Here is a 22,836-nt window from a genome sequence, read left to right on the forward strand (position 1 = left end):
TTAGCTCAGGCATGCTGATCGGGATAAAAAAAAAAAAAAAACCCCGGTCAAGTGACAGTAAAAAAAGTATTGGTAATTGGTATCGGCGAGTACTTAAAAAAAGGTATCGGTACTCGTACTTGGTCTTAAAAAAAATGGTATCGGGAAATCCCTATTTTAAAGGAGTAGTCCAGTGGTGACTCAGTGGTGAGCAACTTATCCCCTATCCTAAGGATAGGGGATAAGTTTGAGATCGCGGGGGGTCCGACCGCTGGGGCCCCCTGTGATCTCTTGTACGGAGCCCCGACAGCCCGCAGGAAGGGTGGCGTGTCGACCTCCACACGAGGGGGCGGCCGACACGCCCCCTCAATACAACTCTATGACAGAGCTGAAGCGCTGCCTTCGGCAATCTCCGGCTCTGCCATAGAGATGTATTGAGGGGGCGTGTCGGCCGCCGCTTCGTGCGGGGGTCGACACCCGCTATCTGTGCCGAGAGCCGGGGCCCCGTACAGAGAGATCACAGGGGGCCCCAGCGATCCGACCCCCCGCGATCTCAAACTTATCCCCTATCCTTAGGATAGGGGATACGTTTTTCACCACTGGACTACCCCTTTAAAGCAACACAAGGGAGCTATGAAAATTTGGTGAGAAGGGAAAAAAAACCTTGATTAATATTACTGTGACATAAATTACACAGGTTTTTGAATATGTCCCCCAGTTTTGATACAGATTGGTGGAAAGAGCAGGAACAGGGAGAGGTGAGTAGCCGAATGTCTGCTCTGATGTGGTAATGTGGTCGTTTGAGAACGCTGTCTGTGGTTTGACGACTTTGGGGTCTGTAAATAGGGGGGTCTGTATGTGATGTTATGGCCTGGTGTCTTAAAAAGGGCTTGTGATCTGTATAAAGGGCTTGTGATCTGTATAAAGGGCTTGTGATCTGTATAAAGGGCTTGTGATCTGTATAAAGGGCTTGTGATCTGTATAAAGGGCTTGTGATCTGTATAAAGGGCTTGTGATCTGTATAAAGGGCTTGTGATCTGTATAAAGGGCTTGTGATCTGTATAAAGGGCTTGTGATCTGTATAAAGGGCTTGTGATCTGTATAAAGGGCTTGTGATCTGTATAAAGGGCTTGTGATCTGTATAAAGGGCTTGTGATCTGTATAAAGGGCTTGTGATCTGTATAAAGGGCTTGTGATCTGTATAAAGGGCTTGTGATCTGTATAAAGGGCTTGGCTAGGTTTACTATAAAGAGGGGAAAGGCCTAGGGACTGTATAACAGGGAAAAGCTGTCTGGACTGGGGTCAATGGGGGAGATTTATCAAAACCTGTCCAAAGGAAAAGGTGCTGAGTTGCCCACAGCAACCAATCAGATCGCTTCTTTCATTTTGCAGAGGCCTTGTTAAAATTTAAAGCAGCGATCTGATTGGTTGCTATGGGTAACTCAGCAGCTTTTCCTTTGGACAGGTTTTGATAAATCTCCCCCAATGTTTTAACTTAGAGGGTCTGGTGTGAGGTCTATATTTGTTTAGGGGCATGGTATGGTTTTATTCATTGCATGATAAGGTTTTGCTTTTGAAGGTAAGTTCATATGTACATACTCAACTGCAGATTTTTTATGCCGAAAATCTGAAGCAGATTTTGTTGCTACGAATTAATTTTAATAGGTCCAGAGCAAATCTGAAAATCATCCACTACTAATGCAGATTTGCTGCAGACCCATTAAAAGGGTTATCCAGTAGTAGAAAACAGCGAATTTATTTTAAAACAGTGCCACACCTGTCCCCAGGTTGTGTGCTGTATTACAACTTTGCTCCATTTACTTTAATAGAACTGAGCTGCAATACCACACACAGCCTGTAGGACAAATGTGCGTTGTTTTTTTTGTTCTGTTTTGTTCATTTAAATCTGCTCTGTTTTTCTGATACTGGATAACTCATTTTAAGCTGTAATACCACACACAAACTGAGGACAAGAGTGGTGCTATTTCTGAAAGAAAACAGCTATATGTTTGCAATACTGGAAAGCCCCTTTAAAGTTAATGGATAGCAAAATCTGTTGTGGATTTTCTGTGTATTTTTTTTGGGGTGGGGGGGGGGGGGGGGGGGAATTCCACTGCAGTTTTTGAGCGGGAAATATGAAGAAATAATTTATACTTCACTTCTCCTTCCTACTGGATCCACTTCTGACTTTGACTCAAAAACTGCAGTGGAATTTTTCGAAAAAATGCTATAAAAAAACTGTGTGAAAACTTGTGACTTGAAAACTGGTGCCAGAAAGTCAAACAGATTTGTAAATTACTTCTATTTAAAAATCTTAATCCTTTCAGTACTTATCGGCTGCTGTATGCTCCACAGGAAGTTCTTTTCTTTTTCAATTTCTTTTCTGTCTGACCACACTGCTCTCTGCTGACACCTCTGTCCATTTTAGGAACTGTCCAGAGTAGAAGCAAATCCCTATAGCAAACTTATCCTGCTCTGGACAGTTCCTGACATGGACAGAGGTGGCAGCAGAGAGCACTGTGGTCAGACAGAAAGGAAATTCAAAGAGAAAAGAACTTCCTGTAGAGCATACAGCAGCTGATAAGTACTGGAAGGATTGAGATTTTTTAATAGAAGTAATTTACAAATCTGTTTAACTTTCTGGCACCAGTTGATTAAAAAAAAAAATTTAAATGTTTTCCAGTGGAGTACTCCTTTAAAGGGATTGTCTCATTAGATAGCCCTTTCAGATATAGAATGTACATATAGAAACATAGAATGTGACGGCAGACGGCAGAACTATTAAGAACAGCAGAGTTTTTTTGTGGCTTTTTTTTTTTTTTAGGTTAAAAAAAAAAAAAAAACACCAGAAAAAACTAAAACAAATGGTGCTTTAGAGCACTATAGATATGTCTTGTAATTTACTTAAGTCTTTAACATGTTCTCCGTGGATACACCTTAATGATTAAAAGCCAGGCTCAGACACATATATATATATACATATATATATCAGCTTTATTTCGCTCTTCAGGAGTGTGATAAGATTTCAATCCTGCGTTCCGTTCTCTATCCAGTTGCCTAGCAACTGTTAGTTTCTGTACTGCCAAAGCTGCACCAAGTTGGTCCCCGTCCTGCTTACATGTGGGTAAGGGAATAGTGGGAAAGCGGTTACAGCTCTTCGTCCTCTGGAATAAATATTTCAGTGAGAATAAATGAAATAAGGAAGGTATTTTTTATTTTTTTTTATTTTACGGCTCAATCCTGGGCTGCAGAACAGATCCGTCTGGAAGGGAACGCCAGTTTAATAAGTAACGCTTGACTTCTCCATGTGCCCACAGGTAAATGACGGGTCACACGCCTTCTCCGATGCTGTTTTGGGAATTAAGTCGGTAGCACAGGATTCACCGGGGCTACACTACAGGACCTGAACGTCAGCTCATCCAGGTACATAAAAAGACGGGGATCCCTCAGGAGCGCTCGTCAAGGTGGCAGAACGCAAATGAACCTCGAAAAAAACACTCCATTGAGAGCTCTGCAGAGCATTACTTAACGCGGCTCGTCTTGACAGAGCTGTGCACAGCAATTAAGCCTCTCCTGATAAATCTATGCACGGCACCACTTGATATTTCTCCCCGCCAGCCTCCTCATCATACCCTTCACCTGTCAACTTCCCGTGTAGTGTCGCTAAACCCCCTTCCCTACCAAAAACCCTATTATATTCCTTTCTAATTAAACAAAAAAAATGCATTAAATCACTTAATCCTTCTCTTTTGAGAATACCGCACAGATTCATTTGCACGCTTTTCCCCGGCAAGCATGTAGAAAATAAATCTAAGAGCATTGCCCCTCCAAAAAAATATAATCACCGGTGAATACTGATTTCTTTCAAGCTGCAAAATTGCGCTATTTTCTGGGAAACCTTGGTGACAACCTTCATCATCGTCCTTTTAGGTAACATAGGTTTTCTAACAAGATTTTATAGCACTGTTCGCCCAAACCAGTGGCCCTCCAGCTGGCGCAACCTTCCGCCGTCAGGGCATGATAGGATTTGCAGTTTTGTAACAGCTGCAGAGCAGCAGATTGGACAATACTGGTTTATAGGAATCTTAAAACGTACCTCTAATTCAGTGTTTCCCAGCCAGTGAGCCTCCCAGGGCTGTGGAGTCGGAGTCGAGGAGTCTGAGTCGGACAAAATTTTGGGTACCTGGAGTCGGAGTCGGCAAAAAAATGACTCCTACTAAATTTAGATTGGAATTTAAAAAAAAAAAAAAAAAAAGCAAGTTTAAATGTCCCAATTCACAAAAAGTTATAATTATTGACTTCTCTACTGTAAGAATAAAGACCAATGCATGCAGGGCATCACGTAACCGCAAAACGAACACGTTAAGTGACCGTCAAGAAGCATGCTTTTCATGTGCTTCACTATATGGCACGCAACGCACAATTAGGAGCGGCAATACTTCTACTTTCCATAGTGTTGTGTTCTGCTGTTACAGGGAACCCATGGGTAACCGAGCCTCTCACTGATAAGGGATTAAGTAAATATGTTTTTTGCAGGACTAGAGACACTTGTATAAGTGAAGGGAATGGAGGGTCAATAGTTCAAGACTGAAGCTGTAAACCATTGGAAAAACTGCTGCCATTCAGCTAAGGCTATAAAAACTTATAAACTCTGATTGTTAGCTTAAACTTTAACATGACTATGGGATTCTACTAGGGAAATCATGTTTTATGATAAATGCCCCTTCCTGGATCCTCCAACTGCCCTATCTTCAGCAGCAGATCAGCACACAAAAAGGAGAAGGCAGCAGCTTCTGCCCAACTACCTCTCTCTGCTAGAAGAGCTAAGAAGAACTTGGTGGAACAGCTTCTTGGATTCAACTGGAAGTGTTTATAAATACATTCGCATATTAATACAGAGGAGTCGGGGAGTCGGAAGTACAAAAAACTGTGGAGTCGGAACATTTATCTACCGACTCCACAGCCCTGGTGCCTCCAGCTGTTGCAAAATTACAATTCCTAGCATGCCCGGACAGCCTTTGGCTCTCTGGGCATGCTAGGAATTGTAGTTTTGCAACAGCTGGAGGCACCCTGGTTGCTTTTTTCCCCCAAAATGACAGCAATGTGCAAAATAGTCATATTACCAAATTGGCGCCTAAATCTCAGCCTGGAGCGCCCTTTTCCCTCACTCTCAGCCGTATATTACTATTTATTACCAGGTGGAGCTTCTCGCTCTGTCTCCACAATGGCGTCCATAGAATCACATTACATAGGGTCTCACGTGGCAGCGAGAATACCTGTCTGATAATGCAGAGTGATATGTGGCGGTAGTGGGGAGAACGGGCCATATTCGGGCATTTAGGCACCACATTTGAAATGCATCTCATTTAGACCAATGACTGTCCTGCACAGTGCTGAGATACCCTTTAAAGAAGGCTGGAGGACATATTGGTGATCATCCAGCAGATATAACTAGGGCGCTGTTCTCACATGTTGAAGCGTTGTTTGGTAAGTTGACAAAAACCCAACAGATCCCATTGAAGTCAGTGGGTTTGTTTGGCGATGGGTGTCTACATAATCTTACCATTATTGACATAATATCCACTGTTCTGAGCTTAAAGGGGTACTCCGCCCATAGACATCTTATCCTCTATCCAAAGGATAGGGGATAAGATGTCAGATTGCCGCGGTCCCGCTGCTGGGGACCCCCGGGAATCACCGCTGCGGCACCGCTCTGCACGTAATGATGGGCAATACAGGGGACGGAGCATCGTTACATCACGGCTCCGCCCCTTGTGATGTCACGGCCTGCCCCCCTCAATACAAGTCTATGGGAGGGGGCATGGCGGTCATCATGCCCCCTTCCATAGACTTGCATTAAGGGGACAGGCCGTGATGTCACGAGGGGCGGAGCCATGACGTCACGCTGCTCCGTCCCCTGTAGCGCCAGTTATTATGCACAGAGCGAACACAGAGCAATGATAGCGCGGTGCCGCAGTGGCGATCCCAGGGCTCCCCAGCAGCGGGACCCCCGGCGATCTGACGACATATCCCCTATCCTTTGGATAGGGGATAAGATGTCTAGGGGCGGAGTACCCCTTTAAAGGGGGAACTCTGGTACATACCAACGAAGCCGTGGCTGGCACTGTACTCGTGTATCTCCAGCTCTCCCATAGAGATGCATGGAGGGGGCGTGTCAACCACCGCTTCCTGTCAGGGCGCAGGGCAGGAGATTTCGGGGGGTCCCAGCAGTCGGACCCCCCAGGATCAGGCACATATCACCTATCCTGTGGATAAGTTGTTAAATACCGGAGTTCCCCTTTAACAACAGAACAGAATATAACTCCATGGCTCAGTTTTACTATTAATTTAATGGCGTTGCAAACATCAGCATAGCAAATAGAAAAGAATGATAAGGATTACACAAGCAAGTTACATGATTATTTTTATGTAGACCTAAACAGGCAGCTCATCGATACTTTGCTGCAATCCCTTATATAATGCACTTAAATAAATGGCCACCACTTAGAATCTATCAATTAAAGTAGGTGTTTTGCTCAGTAAAATGCAAATCAGTTTTTGCCCTGCATCAATAATAAACCAGCGGACAGTGCTCCCGCAGGATGTCTGTGGGTACTGCAGCTCACTTATAACTAAAAGGTCAGATTATCCCTGTGTTTATTAATTCCTTTTACAGTATTGGTATCAGTGGTTCCAGAGGTTCAGACATCTATATTCCAGACCCTTGGATGTCAGGGTGAGCTGGGAGTTGTAGTTCCTCAACTTTAGCACCACATTACATACCATTCCATGACTCTCCTTTTCCCATCATATAAAATTATGACCCATTTATTCTTGTTTCACTTACATAACCTCTTGCCTCTTATACAACGGATAGAGAAAAAGAGAGAGAGGCTTTATCTACTGGAAATGATCCCCAAATGATAAATAAACATTCCTTCTTCTCATTTGCCTTTTGTGATGTTATGCAACAATGTAGCGACTAAGACATAGGTAAAGGCAGTGAATATCAATGCAAAGTAACAAGATAGAGTGTCCTGTGCATGAGGGGCTCTTGGCTTCTTCGTCAACGTCTTGTCTAGAAGGGGGGTCTAGGGGCTTCAGGGTATACAGTGGTCCCTCAACATATGATGGGAATCTGTTCCAAATGAACCATCGTTTGTTGAAACCATCGTGTGTTGAGGGATCCGTGCAATGTAAAGTATAGGACAGTGGTCTACAACCTGCGGACCTCCAGATGTTGCAAAACTACAACACCCAGCATGCCCGGACAGCCAACGGCTGTCCGGGCATGCTGGGAGTTGTAGTTTTGCAACATCTGGAGGTCTGCAGGTTGTAGACCACTGGTATAGGAAGTTGTACTCACGTGTCCCCGCCGCTCCGGACCGTCACCGCTTGTCACCGCTGTCCTGAATGTCGCCTTCCATCGCTGTCGCCACGTCCCCGGGGTGTCCCCGATGCTCCGGCAAGGCCTCTGCTTTCCCGGCATCCTCGCTCTCCGTCGCCGCCATCACGTCGCTACGCACGCCGCTCCTATTGGATGACGGGACGGCGTGCGCAGCGACGTGATGACAATGATGGAGAGCGCCGACAATGCAGGGGATCCCGAAGAGGACGCGCCGGAGCCCCGAGGACAGGTAAGTGATCGTCAGCGGACCACACGGGGCACCGTAAACGGCGATCCGGTGACAGCTGAAGCAGTCTGCGCTGCCGGATAGCCGTTTATGCGATGGCCCCGACATACAAAAGCATCGTATGTTGATGCTGCCTTCAACATGCGATGGCCTCTGAGAGTGATCGTATGCTGAAATGATCGTATGTCGGGGCCATCGTAGGTCGGGGGGGGGTCACTGTAGTTCTAAATGGTTGGTCTCTATGGGACTTTGCAATGACACCTTGGATCCTCAGTGACTGCTCTTATTAAAATGCCATTGCCTTTAGATATGCCATAAAGATCTAGGACCAAGGAGAAGGAACCGTCCTTGTGAAATGAATGCTGGATCCTTAGAGGAGAGGCCATGAATGAAATGAGAAAGAGAAGTCAATCCGATGCAGTATGTAGGATGTTTCATGGTAAATGTTATCACAGTCACAGTTATCCGGCATTGGAAAAATAGAGCTGATTTCTTCTAAAAGCTGCACCACATTTTGTCCTCAGGTTGTGTTGGGTTTGGCAGCTCAGTTCCATTGAAGTGAATGGAGCCAAGTTGTAATACCACACACAACCTGCAGACAGGTGTTGTTTTTGAAAGAAATAAGCTTTGTCGTTCTATTACTGCAGAACCCCTTTAAGCTGGGTATACAGTTCACATAGCTGTCGACCAACACAGCTTTCTGCCCCGTTCCTCACATAAACATGCACGCTTTGCTCAGAAGAGGGAAGAAAGTTGCTTTTAAACACCATTGAACGATCACGCAGGTAAAGTCCAACACACCAGACCCTTCTTTCCCCCCGACAGCTACTGTCAAAATTGGGAAGTCCATCATACACATTAGGTGGTTGGCTGATCCCTCCAAAGTTTAAATGACTCTAATCTACTGTGTATTTCCATCTTAAAGGGGTACTCCGGTGGAAAACTTTTTTTATTTTTTTTATTTTTTAAATCAACTGGTGCCAGAAAGTTAAACAGATTTGTAAATTATGCAAAAAATAGATTACTCAGTCCTCAGCATAACCACTCAAAAAAGACTGTACAGTCTTTTTTGAGTGGTTATGCTGAGGACTGAGTAATCTATTTTTTGCATAACCTTTTCCTCATCAATTCTCTTTTGGGTGTGAGACTATCTCAGTTAACCTTGTATATTTTTTATGTGAGCTATACACATCTATTTATTTTTCCAGATTTGTAAATTACTTCTATTAAAAATCTTAATGCTTCCAGTACTTATTAGCTGTTGAATACTACAGAGGAAATTCTTCTCTTTTTGGAACACAGTGCTCTCTGCTGACATCATGAGCACAGTGCTCTCTGCTGACATTTCTGTCCATTTTAGGAACTGTCCAGAGTAGGAGAAAATCCCCATAGCAAACATATGCTGCTCTGGACAGTTCCTAAAATGGACAGAGATGTCAGCAGAGAGCACTGTGTTCCAAAAAGAAAATAATTTCCTCTGTAGTATTCTGCAGCTAATAAGTACTGGAAGGATTAAGATTTTTTTAATAGAAGTAAATTACAAATCTGTTTAACTCTTTTGCACCAGTTGATTAAAAAACAAAAAAATAATAAAGTTTTCCACCGGAGTACCCCTTTAAGGAGTAGTCCAGTTAAAAAAAACGTTTTCACCTATCCAAAGGATAGAGGGTAAGCATCAGATCGTGGGGGTCCAACTACGCGCCTCCACGCATCTCCATGGGAGAGCTGGAGATACACGAGTACAGCGCTTCAGCTCTTCCATAGAGATACATAGGGGGCGTGTAGTAGATGGCGTTAGGTCCCAGCAGTTGGACTCCCTGCAATCTGACACCTTTGAATAGGGGATACATTTTACTAAATCAGATAACCAATTTAAGTGACCAATATGGAGCTAGACCCCTGGTTAGGAATCAATCCCTAAATTTGTTTTATATTTATTTGCCATGTATCACTACATACCTGCTGTCAGACGAATGCCAAGGCTGTTTAGTTTCTACTTAAAGAGGTACTCCGGTGAAAAAACTTTTTTTTTTTTTTAAATCAACTGGTGCCAGAAAGTTAAACAGATTTGTATATTACTTCTATTAATAAAATCTTAATCCTTCCTGTACTAATTAGCTGCTGAATACTACAGCGGAAATTCTTTTCTTTTTGAAACCCAGAACTGTCTGCTGACATCACGAGCACAGTGCTCTCTGCTGACATCTCTGTCCATTTTATGAACTGTCCAGAACAGCATATGTTTGCGATGGGGATTTCCTTTTACCCTGGACAGTTCTTAAAATGGACAGAGGTGTCAGCAGAGAGCACTGTGCTCGTGATATCAGCAGAGAGCTCTGTGTTTCAAAAAGAAAAGAATTTCCACTGTAGTATTCAGCAGCTAATAAGTACTGGAAGGATTAAGATTTTTTAATAGAAGTAATTTACAAATTTGTTTAACTTTCTGGCACCATTTGATAAAAAAAAAAAAAAAAAAAAAGTTTTTCACCGGAGTACCCCTTTAACCTGTTACTAAAATAGCTGTGTTTGGCTGACAGCTATTCCTCCTGACTGCTTGATACACATGCATGCTTGGCCAAGTGTGTGCTTATTTTGCTAAAAAGAGAGAAATAAGCTTCTACCAGATTCTTCTGGTGGCAGAATATCTCCCGTGAGAGGAAAGGATCAGGCATGACGAAAAGCAACACACTGGGGCAACCCCACACACCATAAATCAGCGGGTTCAGCCAACAGACACCTAATGTGCATGGGCACCCTAAGACGTTAGACTAGTGTTTTCCAATCATTGTGTCTCCAGCTGTTGAAAAACTACAATCCCCAGCATGCCCGGACAGCCTTTGGCTGTCCGGGCATGCTGGGAGTTGTAGTTTTGCAACAGCTGGAGACACAATGTTTGGAAACACTACGTTAGATATTGCCTCCTGTTACGCCGAGCGCTCCGGGTCCCCGCTCCTCCCCGGAGCGCTCGCAGTGTTCACCTTGTCACAGCGCCCCGGTCAGACCCGCTGACCAGGAGCGCTGCGTTAGTGTCTCTGGCTGGGATGCGACCCGCGATGCGGGGCGCGCCTGCTCGCGGTTCGCACTCCAGTCTTCTCACCCGACCTGTTCTCCGTCTGTTCAGTCCCGGCGCGCGCGGCCCCGCTCCCTAGGGCGCGCGCACGCCGGCTCTCTGCGATTTAAAGGGCCAGTGCGCCGCTGATTGGCTCCTGGTCCAATTAGTGCATTCATCTGTGCCCTAGCCTATATTACCTCACTTCCCCTTCCCAGCATTGCCGGATCTTGTTGCCCTTGTGCCAGTGAAAGCGTTTCCTTGTATGTCCCAAGCCAGTGTTCCAGACCTTCTGCCGTTGCCCCTGACTACGATCCTTGCTGCCTGCCCTGACCTTCTGCTACGTCCGACCTTGCTCTTGCCTAATCCCTTGTACCGCGCCTATCTCAGCCGTCAGTCGGGGTTGAGTCGCTATCGGGTGGAACGACCTGGGGGTTACCTGCCGCAGCAAGTCCATCCCGCTTTGTGGCGGGCTCTGGTGAAAACCAGTAACCCCTTAGACTCCGTTCCCCTGGTACGGCCCACGTCATCACCTCACTGACACAGAGGATCCACCACCAGTATCCTCACAGTACCCGGATCCTGACACCTCCATTGTAATAGTTCTTCATATAAAGAACATACTTGTATCCTGTGCAGAGCTGAGCACAGATTAGTAATTATTTGCAGTTACCACCCCTTTAAGAAACACTTCAGAACTGTTGTCTCATAAATAACTTCTATGTGGGATTCGGATATATGAATTCTGCGTACAGCCATTAAATTGGCAGAGAAAGCCATAATAACTGTACATTTTACACACATAAATGACGTTTCCATCTCATTTGTGCGCCTTTTTATGTCTCAGCGGTAAAATCAGGTGTGAACATTTGCAGGGTAATGACTTATTAATGGGCGTTCTTATTAGCTATGATTTAGATGAATGAGTCGGGCCTGTAATATTCCTAAATGATTTAAACACATAAAAAAAAGGAGAAAATTCGTTATTTCTAGTGCACAAAATGACCCGGAGGCAGGTAACTTATCAACCTCATAAACAAGAGGTTGTTGTGGAGCCAGTGTGTGAAGGCTAAAATGAAAATCTGCATAGAACATTTTGCTCTTTTTTCCCCTAAGGCCAAAATGTGCGGAAAACAGGACCGCTCGGAAATGCGCCGGGAATAAATTTCTGAGCGAAAATCCGCAGGAAGAATAGACATGACTATTCTTTCTGCAAACACCCGAATCGTGATTCCGCCTCGTGCACAGTGCAGCAGAATCCTATTGAAATCGATGGGACTCTTCCGGATGAAAAATTCTAGCGGAATTTTGCTTGGAAAGGGTCTAATCACATGTACAGTATCAAATATTTGAAGCTGCAGATTTGAAGCTGTATTAAAATATGTGTGAATAGACCCTAAAACATAACCTAAAAGTGTGTCTAAAGCTTCCTCCACTAGGGGTCTCACTGCCACTGAGTTTGCAGATCACTACCTGTTGTTAGGGTCAGTCCGTCTCTAGTAACAGAGACACCAAGACAAGACAGGAAGTGGGGGCAGATGAGTTCTTATCGCAGTCTGCTCCTGTCTACAGCCACTCCAAGCTTCAAGATGCACGCAGCTGCAGGTAAGTCAAGTCCTGTGGTCAATAAGCTTCTTGTGTAGTTAGTTACATTTACTAATGTATATGCTGTTATTTACCAGCGTATGTGTAACTTGCTAAAATGACTCTTTTTGCTCTTGATAGCATAAAACTTGTGACAAGTTCCCTTTAAGGTAATTTTTTAAAATTTCTGTTGAAAGCTCAGACACTCTTTAAAGGGGTTATCCAGGAAAAAAAACTTATATATATATATATATATATATATATATATATATATATATATATATATATATATATCAACTGGCTCCAGAAAGTTAAACAGATTTGCAAATTACTTCTATAAAAAAAAGTCTTAATCCTTTTAGTACTTATGAGCTTCTGAAGTTAAGGTGTTTCTTTTCTGTCTAAGTCCTCTCTGATGACACCTGTCTCGGGAAACGCCCAGAAACTGGGCGTTTCCCGAGACACGTGTCATCAGAGAGCACTTAGATAGAAAAGAACAACCTTAACTTCAGAAGCTCATAAGTGCTGAAAGGATTAAGATTTTTTAATAGAAGTAATTTACAAATCTGTTTAACTTTCTGGAGCCAGTTGATATATATATATATATATATATATATATATATATATATAAGTTTTTTCCTGGAATACCCCTTTAAATCTTAGTCCCTCTTTCCTCCTATCCTAGGGTTGAGGCATTACTTTACCTAGTGGTTATCACAATTATCCACCATTAGTGTCGAACCCAGTTATTATACAATTATAGTCTGACCTGCAGGAACATTTTACCATTTTTTTCTATCCTAGCAGAATATCTGGGCAGAGTTCAGACAATTAATTATCCTGACATCCATCTGGTGCATAGTAACATGTAAGCCATGAGTCACCATTTTTTTTTAAAGGGCACCTGTGACTTGCTAGTGACTTCCAATCTACGCAGTGATGACATTTTACATGGAAAGATCAGCCGACCAATGCTCAGGTTAAAATGCTTAAAACGGCTTCTGTTCCTGATTATATGCATGACGCCGAAAGGGTGGCCGCTGTGCCCTCTATTGCTGTCCCCGTGGTCTGCCCCAGAATATGCTGCAAAAACAGATTAATGTGAGCTGACCTCACCAATTTCAATTAACAAGCAGGTCCTAGCATTCAGGCCCATACTGCTGTGCAGCAAGGAGCCAGGGATATGATGTTCATCTAATGGATTCTACATGTCTCCTGCAAATCACTCAATAAGTTTCATTTTGTGCTTGTAAGACGTACCCTTATAACACTGCAGGGAGTGGTTTATTCTTTTTATTTGTCTGAGACACAGTGGAGCTCTGTTGTGCAGTTTGTATTGTATATTGCAGGTTCCAGACGAGAGAACGGTTTTGTTATGTTTTGTTTTGTTTCGAAAATGAGAAAATGTGGAAAAAAAAACAAACAAACATACAAAACCCTGTCAAATAAACAGGCAGCACAGTAATATCAACTTCATGGTGCCACAACAAACATTTAAAAAGACCCTCTCCCTCTGTATTTTAGTATTTTCTCTATTCCTTCACCAAACCAATGAATTTAAAGGTTGGAAAAATGAAATTGGAACTTTGAATTCAAATATATATATAGATAGAATAATGTATATTTTGTTAAAATACTTTTCTCAAATCTTCTCTTTCTATCTAGTGAGTATATTAAAAAACAATCCATTAAATATTATACCCCTACTGCATTAATGCCCCCTATGAACAAGAATGTAACAACTAAAATACTGCCCCCTATGTACAAGAACATAACTACTATTATACTCTTCTCTGTGTACAAGAATATAACTACCATAATACTGTCTTCTATGTACAAGATACTGCCCCCTATGTACAAAAATATAACTGCTATAATACTGCTCCTATATACAAGAATATAACTACCATAATACTGCTCCTATATACAAGAATATAACTACTATAATACTGCTCCTATATACAAGAATATAACTACTATAATACTGCTCCTATATACAAGAATATAACTACTATAATACTGCCCCTATATACAAGAATATAACTACTATAATACTGCTCCTATATACAAGAATATAACTACTATAATACTGCTCCTATATACAAGAATATAACTACTATAATACTGCTCCTATATACAAGAATATAACTACTATAATACTGCTCCTATATACAAGAATATAACTACTATAATACTGCTTCTATATACAGGAATATAACTACTATAATACTGCTCCTATATACAAGAATATAACTACTATAATACTGCTCCTATATACAAGAATATAACTACTATAATACTGCTCCTATATACAAGAATATAACTACTATAATACTGCTCCTATATACAAGAATATAACTACTATAATACTGCTCCTATATACAAGAATATAACTACTATAATACTGCTCCAATATACAAGAATATAACTACTATAATACTGCTCCTATATACAAGAATATAACTACTATAATACTGCTCCTATATACAAGAATATAACTACTATAATACTGCTCCTATATACAAGAATATAACTACTATAATACTGCTCCTATATACAAGAATATAACTACTATAATACTGCTCCTATATACAAGAATATAACTACTATAATACTGCTCCTATATACAAGAATATAACTACTATAATACTGCCCCTATATACAAGAATATAACTACTATAATACTGCTCCTATCTACAAGAATATAACTACTATAATACTGCTCCTATATACAAGAATATAACTACTATAATACTGCTCCTATATACAAGTATATAACTACTATAATACTGCTCCTATATACAAGAATATAACTACTATAATACTGCTCCTATATACAAGAATATAACTACTATAATAATGCTCCTATATACAAGAATATAAATACTATAATACTGCTCCTATATACAAGAATATAACTACTACAATGCTGCTCCTATATACAAGAATATAACTACTATAATACTGTCTCCTATATACGAGAATATAACTACTATAATACTGTCTCCTATATACAAGAATATAACTACTATAATACTGCCTCCTATATACAAGAATATAACTACTACAATACTGTTCCTATATACAAGAATATAACTACTATAATACTGCCTCCTATATACAAGAATATAACTACTACAATACTGCCTCCTATATACAAGAATATAACTACTATAATACTGCTCATATATACAAGAATATAACTACTATAATACTGCCTCCTATATACAAGAATATAACTACTATAACACTGCTCCTATATACAAGAATATAACTACTATAATACTGCTCCTATATACAAGATTATAACTGGGTTTTCTGATTGAAGCACAGAGGATAGAGACAGAATGGGAGGAGCATCTATGGCCTCACATCATTAAATGGGCACTGTTATTTGCAAAAACCTTTTATATAATGTAGATAATAAAATTATATGTATATTTGTAATATATTGGTTAAAACAAATGTGTATATCTTTTAGTCTTTGGGTCTGTCTTTTCCCTGCAGCGATTGCCTGTGTGTCGTGGCAGGGACAATATACAAAGTGTGGGCGAACAAGCAGGGCTCGGTACACTGAGGACAAGCAGGACTCTGTACACTGAGGACAAGCAGGGCTCTGTACACTGAGGACAAGCGGGGCTCTGTACACTGAGGACAAGCGGGGCTCTGTACACCGAGGACAAGCAGGGCTCTGTACACTGAGGACAAGCAGGGCTCTGTACACTGAGGACAAGCAGGGCTCTGTACACTGAGGACAAGCGGGGCTCTGTACACTGAGGACAAGCGGGGCTCTGTACACTGAGGACAAGCGGGGCTCTGTACACTGAGGACAAGCGGGGCTCTGTACACTGAGGACAAGCGGGGCTCTGTACACTGAAGACAAGCGGGGCTTTGTATACTGAGGACAAGCGGGGCTTTGTATACTGAGGACAAGCAGGGCTCTGTACACTGAGGACAAGCAGGGCTTTGTATATTGAGGACAAGTAGGGCTTTGTATACTGAGGACAAGCTCTGTGCACTGCGACATGCTCCTGGCTCACACAGCAGGATGATTGACAAGCCAGGAGCCTGCACAGAGCCCTACTTGTCCTCAGTGTACAGAGCCCTACTTGTCCTCAGTGTACAGAGCCCTGCTCGTCCTCAGTGTACAGATTCCCTGCTTGTCCTCAGTGTACAGAGCCCTGCTGATCCTCAGTGTACAGAGCCCTGCTTGTCCTCAGTGTACAGAGCCCTGCTTGTCCTCAGTGTACAGAGCCCTGCTTGTCCTCAGTGTACAGAGCCCTGCTGATCCTCAGTGTACAGAGCCCTGCTTGTCCTCAGTGTACAGAGCCCCGCTTGTCCTCAGTGTACAGAGCCCTGCTTGTCCTCAGTGTACAGAGCCCAGCTTGTCCTCAGTGTACAGAGCCCTGCTTGTCCTCAGTGTACAGAGCCCTGCTTGTCCTCAGTGTACAGAGCCCCTCTTTTCCTCAGTGTACAGAGCCCTGCTTGTCCTCAGTGTACAGAGCCCTGCTCGTCCTCAGTGTACAGAGCCCCGCTTGTCCTCAGTGTACAGAGCCCCGCTTGTCCTCAGTGTACAGAGCCCCGCTTGTCCTCAGTGTATAAAGCCCCGCTTGTCCTCGGTGTACAGAGCCCCGCTTGTCCTCAGTGTACAGAGCCCCGCTAGTCCTCAGTGTACAGAGCCCCGCTAGTCCTCAGTGTACAGAGCCCTGCTTGTCCTCAGTGTACAGAGCCCCCGCTTGTCCTCAGTGTACAGAGCCCCGCTAGTCCTCAGTGTACAGAGCCCCGCTAGTCCTCAGTGTACAGAGCCCTGCTTGTCCTCAGTGTACAGAGCCCTGCTTGTCCTCAGTGTACAGAGCCCTGCTTGTCCTCAGTGTACAGAGCCCTCCTTGTCTGCCCACACTTCCTGTATTTTGTCTCTGCACAGGCACACAGCTGCAGGAACAGCATTTTTTAACCAATGTATGTTATCATGGCATTATCTACATTGTATAAAACGTTTTTGCAGATGACAGGTACACTTTAAATATGCACAATAATGCTCTCTAATGTATCCAACATGTTGGCCATATGCTTTATATGATTCCAAGAAGTATCCCGATGGATAGATCCAGTGGTGGTCCAATATTTTTTTTTATGGTCTAATATTATCAATTTATTTTTTTATATCCCAATTTCCTTGCCAGTAACTATTAACCATGAACCACCTGTTCTGCTTTGCAATGCATTATGAGAGCTGTAATGATGCACAGATGGTTGAAGGTTTGTTACTTTCTCTTTATTGGTTTAAATCCTCCCTTACTGCCAGGGTACCGGCCTCTGTGAGTAAGGGTATCCAGTCCAAACTAAAACATATAAACATGCAGATGACATGCAACAGGTCACCCACCCAGAACTAGGTTGGAAGATAGGAAGGACATGGAGTCTGAACAGCAGGTCTGCCGGAGACCCTCAATGGTGGGCTTTGCTGTATTGGGTATTCGTTTCGGATACATGTCCATGAATCGGCGTAAAGTAACCAGGTTGTGCGGCGTTTGTGGATTTGTCAGTTTATAAAACTATTTACCAGAAGAAAAAAGTAAGTTACATAGTAAACAAGGTCTTGTCTGGGGTCAGTTTCCATGCTGCAAGGCAATAATCTGTCTTCTGGTCATTTGTTTGCTCCCAGGGGGGCTGTCCGTCCCTTTGGTCTAACCAAGGTCCTTTTCCAAGGTCACGTATACTTTGTAGGACGTCTGTGGTGAAGTTGCCCACGTTCTTTGTCATTAGCAAGACATAAATGTCTTTAACTAGATGTTATTTTGGTTTGTGTGTGGAAGGATGGAGTGAGTGAGCACTAAGGAAGACCATAGTGAGTGGGCTCTAAGGAGGACCAGCGAGCTCTGGGTGCCCAGACGAATGTCCTCCACACTCTGTGGATTGCAGAACTCTGTTGGGATTCCACTCGGCCTTTGGAATGCTGTTTTGAGAGGGGGAAGACTGGGGAGAAGGACAGGCTTCCACAGTGACTTCATGGGACACGCTCATGGATGATCTTGGGGTGACAGGAAGGCGCCCAGCTGTGCCCTCGGAAGCTCTCAATCGCTGCATGAACGTGGTAACTCGTATGGCTTTCTGTAATGGGCAGAGACCATACAAATTCATGTTGGTTGTTAACTCTTTTCCTTACAGCTATCAGAACCCTATCAATGACTCCAGTACTCACCCTCCATTTGGCTTTAGCAAAGTTCTTTTCAATCTGTGCACACACGCCTTCTTTAAGATTTCTCTCAGAAGCAGCATTTCCTGAAATCCTACAAAAAAAAGTCAATTTGTGAGAAAGACAACAGGTAAATTGTAGCTCTAAAGAACATTGCTTAAAGAACCACTGTGCTTTTTTATTTTTTTGCCTGTATCATGCAGACTCACCATCAATAGTCCTACAGTGCCATGTGTTTCATTCCAGCACAGCTGCATCTATGAATTTCATTACTGTAACTTGGTCATGTGATTACCAGTCTGACCCACAAAAAAAATCACAGGATTTAAAGTGTCAGAGGAAGTTGTCAGTCCTGGTACAGCTGACTTCCTGTGAACTACAAGACATCATCATCTATCATACTCTCCTAGCAGCTCAATAACCCCTTCCCTACCAGCTCTATCTGTATACTGCTGCTGCTATCTCTATGGGATCAAGATATGTAGTAGTTAAATACCCAGCTAAATCTCCCAGCTCTATCTGTATACTGCTGCTATTGCTGGGAGATCAGGATATATAGTAGTTATACACCTATCCTCCAGCTCTATCTGTATACTGCTGCTACATCTATGGGATCAGGCTATAGAAAAGTTTTACACCTCCCCTCACAGCTCAATCTGTATACTACTGCTATCTCTATGGGATCAGAATAAATAGTAGTTATACATCCCCCTGCAAACTATATCTGTATACTGCTGGTATCTCTATGGGATCAGGATATATAATAGTTATATACCTCCCCTTTCAGCTCTATCTGTATACTGCTGCTATCTCTATGGGATTAGGATTATTAGGAATTATACACCTCCTCACTAGCTTTATCTGTATACTGCTGCTGCAATCTCTATGGGATCAGGATAAATAGCAGTTATACACCTCCCCTCCAGCTCTATCTGTATACTGCTGCTATCTCTTTGGGATTAGGATTATTATGAGTTATACACCTCCTCACTAGCTTTATCTGTATACTGCTGCTGCAATCTCTATAGGATCAGGATAAATAGCAGTTATACACCTCCCCTCCAGCTCTATCTGTATACTGCTGCTATCTCTTTGGGATTAGGATTATTATGAGTTATACACCTCCTCACTAGCTTTATCTGTATACTGCTGCTGCAATCTCTATAGGATCAGGATAAATAGCAGTTATACACCTCTCCTCCAGCTCTATCTGTATACTGCTGCAATCTCTATGGGATCAGGATAAATAGCAGTTATACACCTCCCCTCCAGCTCTATCTGTATACTGCTGCTATCTCTTTGGGATAAGGATTATTAGGAGTTATACACCTCCTCACTAGCTTTATCTGTATACTGCTGCTGCAATCTCTATGGGATCAGTATAAATAGCAGTTATACACCTCCCCTCCAGCTCTATCTGTATACTGCTGCAATCTCTATGGGATCAGTATAAATAGCAGTTATACACCTCCCCTCCAGCTCTATATTTATACAGCAGCTCTAGTAGTTATACACCTCTTCTAAGGCTGTGTTCACACTTTCCATTTTTGCTGTTTTTTTTTACATTCTTGATGTGATTTTTTCTGAAATTGCAGAAAATTGTACTATTTTATTGCAATTTTACAATTTGCAATAAAAATGCATAATGTTTACTTCAACTTTGAAAAATCACAGCAAAAGCATTGTCAAAACATGGTGCAAAAAGCTACCATAAATAAGCTACAAAATGCAGTAAGAATGCAACATGTGAACCTATCCTAAAGGCTTCAAATCTTCATGAAACACCTCCGTTATTATTATACTTTCACCTCATGTCAATATTTCTCTACAAATTCACTTTGAATAAGAAAACATGATAAAACTGCACATAATGTGAACTGACCCACTTATGAGTTTAGTGAGGTTATAAGATGACCAGGTGATCACCAGGCTCCATCCCCTCTCCAGAGGATTCATGTGAAATGTACAAAGCAGAATTAGGAAATGATTTCTGTGGTTCTGTGTTCTATTAAAGGGGTATTCCGGCTCCAGAAAGTTACTGATTTGTAAATTATTTCTATTAAGAAATCTTAATCCTTCTACTACTTATCAGCTGCTGAAGTTGACTTGTTCTTTTCTGTCTGACCACAGTGCTCTCTGCTGACACCTCTGTCTATCTCAGGAACTGTCCAGAGCAGGAGAGGTTTTCTATGGGGATTTGCTCCTTCTCTGGACAGTTCCTGAGACAGACAGAGGTGTCAGCAGAGAGCACTGTGGTCAGACAAAAAAGAACAACTAAACTTCCCCTGGAGCTTATAGCAGCTGATAAGTACTGGAAGGATTAAGTTTTTTTTTATAGACGTAATTTACAAATCTGTTTAACTTTCTGGAGAATTGTTATTCACCGGAGTACCCCTTTAATATGGTTGAAATGTTATGTCTGCCACATCTTTTATAACGGGTAAGCACAAGGAATACACAAGAGCCAAAAAAAATTCTCCAATTATAGTCTATGCTGCACTATATAAGAATTTTTTTTATAAATAAATAGAAATGTTATGTCTGCGACATCTTTTATAATGGGTAAGCACAAGGAATACACAAGAGCCCAAAAAAATTCTCCAATAATAGTCTATGCTGCACTATATAAGCAAAAAATTAATAAATAAAAAATAGAAATGTTATGTCTGCCACATCTTTTATAACGGGTAAGCACAAGGAATACACAACAGCCAAAAAAATTCTCCAATAATAGTCTATGCTGCACTATATAAGAAGAAAAAATAAAAAATAGAAATGTTATGTCTGCCATATCTTTTATAACGGGTAAGCACAAGGAATACACAAGAGCCAAAACATTTTTCTCCAATATTAGTCTATGCTGCACTATATAAGCAAAAAAAAAAAAAATAATAATCTTAAAGTGCTTTTTTAACTTGTATTGATCCAGAATTATATAATTGATTTAGGCTCCGGTCACATCCAGAGCTGATTTACAGCTTCTGTTGATTTCCTGTTACCTATTTCCAGTCACTGTCGGGTCCTACAGAGCATGAATTGATACAGTGCATAATGGAAGATGTAGAGTATATGGCACCAGTGTATAGTATGTTATAATGCTAAGGCTGGGTTCACACTGTGGAATTCTGGGCAGAATTTCTGACGGAGATTGAGCCGGCGGCACTAGGACCGTGCGGACTACATTGCCGTCCCATAAGTGGCAATGTATTTCTAAGAAGATCTCCCAAAAGATCCACCCAGAAATGCATTGCAGTCTATGGGGGCAGCAATGCAGTCTGCTCGGTCCTAGCACCACCGGCTCAATCTCCGGCAGAAATTCTGCAGTGTGAACCCAGCCTAAGGGTCTATTCACATGGCAGAATTTCTACTTGCGGAATTCCGCCTCAAATTAAAGCCCATAGACTTCTATGGGATTCCGCACTCCCATTCACAAATTCAGAAGTGTGAATGGGAGTGCGGAATCCCATAGAAGTCTATGGGCTTTAAAGGGGTACTCTGGTGGAAAACTTTTTTTTTTAATCAACTGGTGCCAGAAAGTTAAACAGATTTGTAAATGAGTTCTATTAAAAAAATCTTAATCCTTCCAGTATTTATTAGCTGCTGAATAATACAGAGGAAATTATTTTCTTTTTGGAACACAGTGCTCTCTGCTGACACCACGAGCACAGTGCTCTCTGCTGACATCTCTGTCCATTTTAAGAACTGTCCAGAGCAGGAGAAAATCCCCATAGAAAACATATGCTGATCTAGACAGTTCCTAAAATGGACAGAGATGTCAGCAGAGAGCACTGTGCTCGTGATGTCAGCAGAGAGCTCTGTGCTCGTGATGTCAGCAGAGAGTACTGGGTTCCAAAAAGAAAATAATTTCCTCTGTAGTATTCAGCAGCTAATAAGTACTGAAAGGATGACGTTTTTTTTTATAGAAGTAATTTACAAATCTGTTTAACTTTCTGGCACCAGTTGATTTAAAAAAAAAAAAAGTTTTCCACCGGAGTACCCCTTTAAAAAAATCTTAATCCTTCCAGTACTTATTAGCTGCTGAATACTACAGAGGAAATTATTTTGTTTTTGGAACACAGAGCTCTGTGCTGAATCTCAAGCACAGTGCTCTCTGCTGACACCTCTGTCCATTTTAGGAACTGTCCAGAGCAGCATATGTTTGCTATGGGGATTTTCTCCTGCTCTGGACAGTTCTTAAACTGGACAGAGATGTCAGCCGAGAGCACTGTGCTCGTGATGTCAGCAGAGAGCACTGTGCTCATGATGTCAGCAGACAGCGCTGTGTTCCAAAAAGAAAAGAATTTCCTCTGTAGTATTCAGCAGCTAAGTACTGGAAGGATTAAGATTTTTATTTTAATAGAAGTAATTTACAAATCTGTTTAACTTTCTGGCAC

The 22,836-nt window shown here is 42.1% G+C and overlaps 2 protein-coding genes across 7 annotated transcripts in view; one reads left to right on the plus strand and one right to left on the minus strand.

Annotated features, from left to right (window-relative positions):
• LOC130290674 (metabotropic glutamate receptor 6-like) overlaps nt 1-5,573 on the plus strand; it is a 75,916-nt gene extending 70,343 nt beyond the window's left edge. For all 3 annotated transcript variants that reach the window (XM_056538623.1, XM_056538624.1, XM_056538622.1), the window contains one exon: nt 3,297-5,573. In XM_056538623.1, the coding sequence (XP_056394598.1) occupies nt 3,297-3,304 (8 nt within the window). In that variant the 3' untranslated portion in view covers nt 3,305-5,573. The remainder of the gene's footprint in view (nt 1-3,296) is intronic.
• Nucleotides 5,574-17,171: 11,598 nt separating this feature from the next.
• The window catches only part of LOC130290806 (caM kinase-like vesicle-associated protein), a 99,564-nt gene continuing 93,899 nt past the window's right edge, over nt 17,172-22,836 (minus strand). For 3 of the 4 annotated variants that reach the window (XM_056538895.1, XM_056538894.1, XM_056538897.1), the window contains exons 10-11: nt 18,449-18,536; nt 17,172-18,357 (exon numbers count right to left, since the gene is read on the minus strand). In XM_056538895.1, coding sequence (XP_056394870.1) covers nt 18,106-18,357; nt 18,449-18,536 — 340 coding nt within the window. In that variant the 3' untranslated portion in view covers nt 17,172-18,105. The remainder of the gene's footprint in view (nt 18,358-18,448; nt 18,537-22,836) is intronic. The other variant, XM_056538896.1, reaches the window with a different exon arrangement.

The sequence above is a fragment of the Hyla sarda genome, chromosome 9 (assembly GCF_029499605.1).
Source record: "Hyla sarda isolate aHylSar1 chromosome 9, aHylSar1.hap1, whole genome shotgun sequence".
Lineage (NCBI taxonomy): Eukaryota > Metazoa > Chordata > Amphibia > Anura > Hylidae > Hyla > Hyla sarda.